This window comes from Triticum aestivum, chromosome 4A (genome assembly GCF_018294505.1).
Source record: "Triticum aestivum cultivar Chinese Spring chromosome 4A, IWGSC CS RefSeq v2.1, whole genome shotgun sequence".
NCBI classification, from domain to species: domain Eukaryota; kingdom Viridiplantae; phylum Streptophyta; class Magnoliopsida; order Poales; family Poaceae; genus Triticum; species Triticum aestivum.
Genome location: NC_057803.1, coordinates 72,847,243 through 72,853,676, shown reverse-complemented (window position 1 = coordinate 72,853,676; position 6,434 = coordinate 72,847,243). Strand labels below are relative to the sequence as shown.

Here is a 6,434-nt window from a genome sequence, read left to right as displayed (position 1 = left end):
GGCGATGTGGCGTCGGCGGCACGGGCAGAAAGCAGCAGCGGGAGGCAGCGGTTGCGGGGAAAGTAGAAAGAGAGGGGCCCGGGGCCGGGCGCCAGTATTTATGAAGGGGCGGAGAGGGCAGCATGGAGGAGGGGGCAAGGGAGGAGGAGTCCGGGCAGACTCGGCGGCGGTCGCCGGCGTGCGGCAGAGGGACTCCTGCCCGGGGTCGATGACGAGCACGGCTAGGCTGGGCCTGGTCGGCTGGGCCGGCCTAGCTCCGTAGGTAGCTTTTTTTCAACAGAGAGAAAAAGAAAGAAAAGAAAATAAAGTAAAATGTCATATAGGCATATAATATACCAAAATTTACAGAAAAAGATTTTCTACAACATGGACATTTTTATACTGGCAAATAAAATCCACACAAAATCAGATAATTCAAAGAGTGTTACTGGTCTAATAAAATCCAATAAAAATCATTATAAAAAATACCAAAATTAATTCAAATTTATTTCTCTCAAATTTTCCGATGTACGGAATCATGTTACCCTATTTTCTGTATATTTTATTTTTGGAGAAAAATAATTTGAATAAAACCCAAATAACTTCAAATTGAAAATAATTTCCAAAAGGACTTTAAATTTGATTCTTTTTAAACTCCCAACTCATATTTCATATATTTTGAAGAAGTCATTTTCTCTCCTCTCATGAAAATCATTGAGTTGCTTGAAGTTTATGAATTTGAAATATTTTCAAATGAAATTCAAATATTTTCAACAACCCTTTTCATTTAATTTAAATGGAGAAGTCATGTCATCTCCTCTCGAGGGTTTTGTGTTGAAAAGCCTTTGAATTCATGGAGATTCATAAAAGCAAAATGAAAGTTTGGGAAAGTCATTTTATTCCCTCTTATTTAACTTTCAAAAAGTTTCGAATTCACTCACTTTCAGTCAAACAGTCAATCAAATCTATCTATTTATTATAACATTCCAAAACTTAGAATTTTGGGATGTTACACTCCTTGATTAAATCAATTTTGGTTCCAAAGATCAATATGTCATCGACATACAGACAAAGAATAACTCCTTCGCCCCACCATAACGATAGTACACGCACTTGTCACCATCGTTTACTACAAAGCCGACAACAGTTAATGTTCTTTCGAACTTCTCATCCCACTCCTTAGGAGCTTGTTTAAGGCCATATAAAGACTTTAATAACTTGCACACCTTTCCTTCCTCACCAGGTACTACAAAACCATCTGGCTGATCCATGTAAATTCCCTCCTTCAACTCTCCATTGAGGAAAGCTGTCTTAACGTCCATTTGATGAACGAGAAGACCATGTGAGGCAGCCAGTGATAGTAGCACCCGAATTGTGGTCAATCTAGCCACGGGTGAGTAAGTATCAAAGAAGTCTTCACCTTTTTTTGGGTATAACCCTTGGCCACAAGCCGTGCCTTGTACTTTTCAATCGTACCATCAGGTCTAAGCTTCTTCTTGAACACCCACTTACATCCTACAGGTTTGCATCCATAAGGACGGTCAGTGATCTCCCAGGTACCGTTAGCTAAGATGGAATCCATCTCGCTACGTAGAGCTTCCTTCCAGTACTCAGCATCAGAAGATGCATAGGCTTCTGAAATAGTCTTGGGTGTGTCATCCACGAGGTACACAATGAAATCATCACCAAAGGAATTTGCAGTCCTCTGTCTCTTACTCCTCATAGGAGTTTCATTGTCACCCTCAACAGGATTCTCAACGTGTTCCATCGCAATGGTGGGTTCAGAAATTACAGTGAATTCCTCACTAGATGGAGTAGGTATCTCCTGATTTGATGAACTCGACATATCCTTCATAGGAAATATGTCCTCAAAGAAAGTTGCATCATTCGACTCCATAATCGTACCAACATGCATGTCGGATACCTCAGATTTTATTATCAAAAATCTATAGTTGATGCTATGAAAAGCATAGCCCAGAAGAACACAATCCACGGTTTTTTGTCCAAGCTTGCGCTTCTTGGGAATTGGTATATTAACTTTCGCCAAACAACCCCAAGTACGTAGGTAAGAGAGTTTCAACCTTTTCCTTTACCATTCCTCAAATGGATTCATGGTCTTATGCTTTGTGGGAACTCGATTTAGGACATGACACGCAGTCATTAGCGCCTCCCCCCACCATTCCTTGGATAGACCCGAAGTGTCTAACATGGTGTTAACCATATCAGTTAGAGTTCGGTTCTTTCTTTCAGCTACCCCATTTGATTGGGGTGAGTAGGGAGGCGTCCTCTCATGGATTATACCATGTTCTGCACAAAACAGATCAAATTCATTGGAAAAATACTCTCCATCACGATCGGCCCTAAGCCGTTTAATTTTTCGATCAAGTTGGTTCTCTCCTCAGCTTTATAGTTTTTGAAGAAAGTGAAAGCCTCATCTTTCGATTTCTGAAGATATACATAACAATATCTAGTGGAGTCATCAATCAACGTCATGAAGTATCTCTTTCCACCTTTTGTCAACATGCCATTCATCTCACAAAGATCAGAATGTATAAGCTTTAGTGGCGCCAAGTCTCTTGCCTCTACAGTCTTATGGGACTTGCGAGGTTTCTTAGCTTGCACACATACTTGACACTTAGAGCCTTTGACAGTAGAGATTTTCGGAAATAAATTCATATTGGCTAGACGCGTCATGCAACCAAAGTTATTGTGACAAAGTCGTGAATGCCAAATATTAGACTCATTGTTGTGGCAAACATTATTAATAACTTTAGTGCAAATATCTGACAAAGACAGGCGGAACAAGCCTCCGCTCTCATAGCCTTTTCCAACAAATTGTCCATACTTATAAATTACAACTTTATTGGATTCGAAAACCAACTTAAAACCATCTCGACATAAACGGGAACCACTAACGAGATTTTTATTTATGGACGGCACATGATGAACGTTCTTCAGACGCACAGTCTTCCCCGAAGTAAACTTCAGATCGATCGTACCAACACCTCGAACGATGGCATGTGACCCATTCCCCATCAGCACGGGTGAAGTCCCTGTTGCCTGGTAATAAGAAAACATGGAGGCGTCAGCACAAACATGTACATTGGCACCGGTGTCAATTAACCAATCAGGAGATTGAAATACTGAAAGGATGGTAGGTAAAATACCGTACCCTGATTCCTTCATATCAATATCACCGATGACAACATTAGCGGACTTGCCGCTCTTCTCATGTTCGTGCTCCTCAAAACGGTTAGGACACTTCGGAGCCCAGTGATTAGGATCACCGCAGACATGGCAAAGTCCATTCCCCTTCTTATGAGAATTCTTCTTGAAGTTGGTAGAATGCGATGGCTTGTTCTTTGTATCAAACTTGCCTTTGCCCTGAGTTTTGTTCTTATTGTTTTTGAACTTGTTGGGCTAGGAGTTCTTCTTCTGTACCATGTGGGCACTAGAACCTCCCTCAGCAACTCGAGCACGTGTGTCCTTTGCTCTCGCCTTCTCAATGAGATCCGCAACGGAAAACTCCTGTCTCTTGTGTTTCAGGGAAGTAGCAGAATTGTTCCACGATGGTGGAAGCTTGGCAATGATGCCTGCGGCAACAAATTTGTCCGGCAACACACACTTGAAGTACTCAAATTCTTTTGCGAGCGACTGTATCTCATGAGCCTGCTGTACAACAGGGCGTTCATCAGTCATCTTGTAGTAATAGAATTGCTCCATGACGTACAACTCGCTGCCGGCGTCCGAGGCACCAAACTTGGCCTCGAGCGCAGCCCACATGTCCTTGCCATTGTCAAACAACATATACGAATCCATAATGGAGTCATCAAGAACACTCAGAAGAGCGCCTTTAAAGAGGGTATCGATCTTCTCGAAAGCTTTCAGCTGTGCTGGATTAAGATTGCTCTCAGGCTTGCCCTTGGTGGCGTCATAGCAGCCCATGGTCTAAAACCAGTAGACTGCTCTCGTGCGCCACCTCTTATATTGCGCCTCCTTAAAGGCAGGCGGCTTCAGATGTGCAGCAAAACCACTCGGAGTAAATTGCCTATAATCAAGTTTTTAGATTGTTGAAAATATGAGCAAATTACTACGAGATTTAATCCGAATAAATAGGAAATAGATCATGACAGCAATAGTAGAGATTAAACTAATAATGCGAACTAGTATAGTAGATGAACAGGTCACATCTAGGGCAAATACTAAAAACATGAATTCTACCACGATCTCAAACAGGAAGGATAGAATCACATACGGTGAAGCGGGAGCAGCACCGCCGGCGTTGACGTTGTCGCCCATGTCGTCGAGGATGAGGTTGCCGAGGTTGAGGAAGAAGTCGTCGTTCGCGAAGTCGTCGCTGCCAGCAGTCACGCGAGTGCGCTCCCCAAAAACCTGATCGCCCCTCTCCCAGTGCACGCCGAAAGGAGGGATGGAGAAGACTTGCTTGACAGCGCAATGTTCTGGAACGGTGGTGAGAAACCATACGAAGCGGCGGCGGCTAGGGTAGACGTCTGCCTGACTATGTAGGAAACGGTTCAGTCCGTTAATTATTAATTAATGACTCATTAATTTTTCCCGAGGCGAGGCGAGGCGTGACGAGCGAGGAGGAGGAGAAGCGCGCGTGTAGGTGTCCTCTTCTCATGCTTATACAAGTGGTAGAAGAGTTCACCTTATAAAGATGTGCAACTCTCTCTTAACTTCTGAGGTGAGACTAAAATTTAGTTTCACTCACTCCACTCACATGTGTACATGAATGGGCCTAGAAAATTTCAGAATTTAGTTGGCCTTTGGCCCAAAGACCTATTAGAAAAATTCCAAGAGAGCCACCTCCACAGCGACACCGCCCTGGTCATCGGCAACGCGCTCTACCTGAGAGGCTCATGGCTGCGCCCGTTCGATCGCGAAGACACAGTGGACGGCGACTTCTTCTTGGCCGACGGGAGCAGTGTGCGCGTGCCGTTCATGACGAGCGGAAAACGCCAGCGCATCAGCTCCCATCCAGGCTTCAAAGTACTGCAGCTGCCCTACGATTCCGGCAGGGTCGGCGGCAGGCACAGCTTCAGCATGCAAATCTATCTCCCGGACGAGCGCGACGGGCTGCAGGCGCTGATCCGCGAGCTCAGCTCCGACACGGCCAGGTTCCTGAACCGCAGCGCCCCCGCGCAGGAGGTGGAAGTGGGGGACTTCAAGGTCCCCAAGTTCAAGGTGTCGCGCAAGGTGGAGGCGTCGGACCTGCTGAAGGACATGGGGCTGGAGCGACCGTTCTGCTTTTCACATGACTTCACGGAGATGGTTGACTACTCGGAACCTCTCGCGGTGCGTAGCGTGCTACACGAGTGCGTGGTTGAGGTCGACGAGGATGGAACCATGGCCGCGGCGGCCACCGAAGCTGACATCATGACGGGCTGCTCCATCGGATGGGAGGAGCCGGCGCGCGTCGACTTCGTTGCAGATCACCCGTTCCTGTTCCTCATCAGGGAGGACGAGAGTGGCATAGTGCTTTTTGCAGGGCAAGTCGTCAACCCCGAGCTCTAGTTCTGCTGCCTAGAAATCCAGAGTGCTGTTCATCTAAAAAAATTGATGTAATATCACCGGGAGTTATATAACTTGCGTTGTATGTTCAGTTTGATTCTAGAACTTTGAAAATACGGTTTTATGGTCACCTAACTTGACTTAAACGTGTAGATACGGTCACACTACACTTATGCGGGCGTATCCATCTTTGTGGACCCAGTTGTTAATGATCGATGGCGCTGGCCTTGACGTATTCTCACATAGAACAACCTCATTTTTTTTAATCTGCGGAAAAAGCCAACCGCAACAAGGCATTTTTGCACAAAACACCATCACATTTTTTATTTAGAGAAAAATAGGACCATAGTACTGCACACACATGGCGAAATTTAATAAGCAGATATCAATTGATTTAGCACGAGACACACTAGCCACTAAGTCATTAAGCTCAGGATGGTCAACATTGATAACGAGGTTATATGTACCGACGAGGGCTCATGCGGAGCTTAATTGGGCCGTGGATACTACGGCACATTTTGCGTGAGCTATTTTTTAAGGTATTTGTAAAACATAAGTAATAAAACTATGTTCAAATATTTGTGTGTTGAAAATACTATGCATGCAAAGGATGATTAGTAAATAAAAACATTTAAATACAAACTTGTGTATTATTTAAAAATATTTAGTTAATGCAGACATTGAGAATGTATATTAAATTAATATGTTTAATGAATCCAAAAAATATATACCCTTGCGGTTTATATTTAATTATACAAAATGATGAATGCAAACATTTACTAAATATTTATGAGCATTTACTTGAGTATAACTTTTACAAAAAAATATAACTGAAATATTGGTCACAATTGAATATTCATATTAACAGTTTAAATTTTAAGTTATGAAATTTTTTAGTTATACAAACATTAAACTATACAAAT

The 6,434-nt window shown here is 43.5% G+C and overlaps 1 protein-coding gene across 1 annotated transcript in view; it reads left to right on the top strand.

The window, feature by feature from the left end:
• The window catches only part of LOC123081773 (serpin-Z1-like), a 36,914-nt gene extending 31,400 nt beyond the window's left edge, over positions 1–5,514 (top strand). The window contains exon 3 of the mRNA XM_044504304.1: positions 4,803–5,514. Within this exon, the coding sequence (XP_044360239.1) occupies positions 4,803–5,514 (712 nt within the window). The remainder of the gene's footprint in view (positions 1–4,802) is intronic.
• Positions 5,515–6,434: the final 920 nt, after the last annotated feature.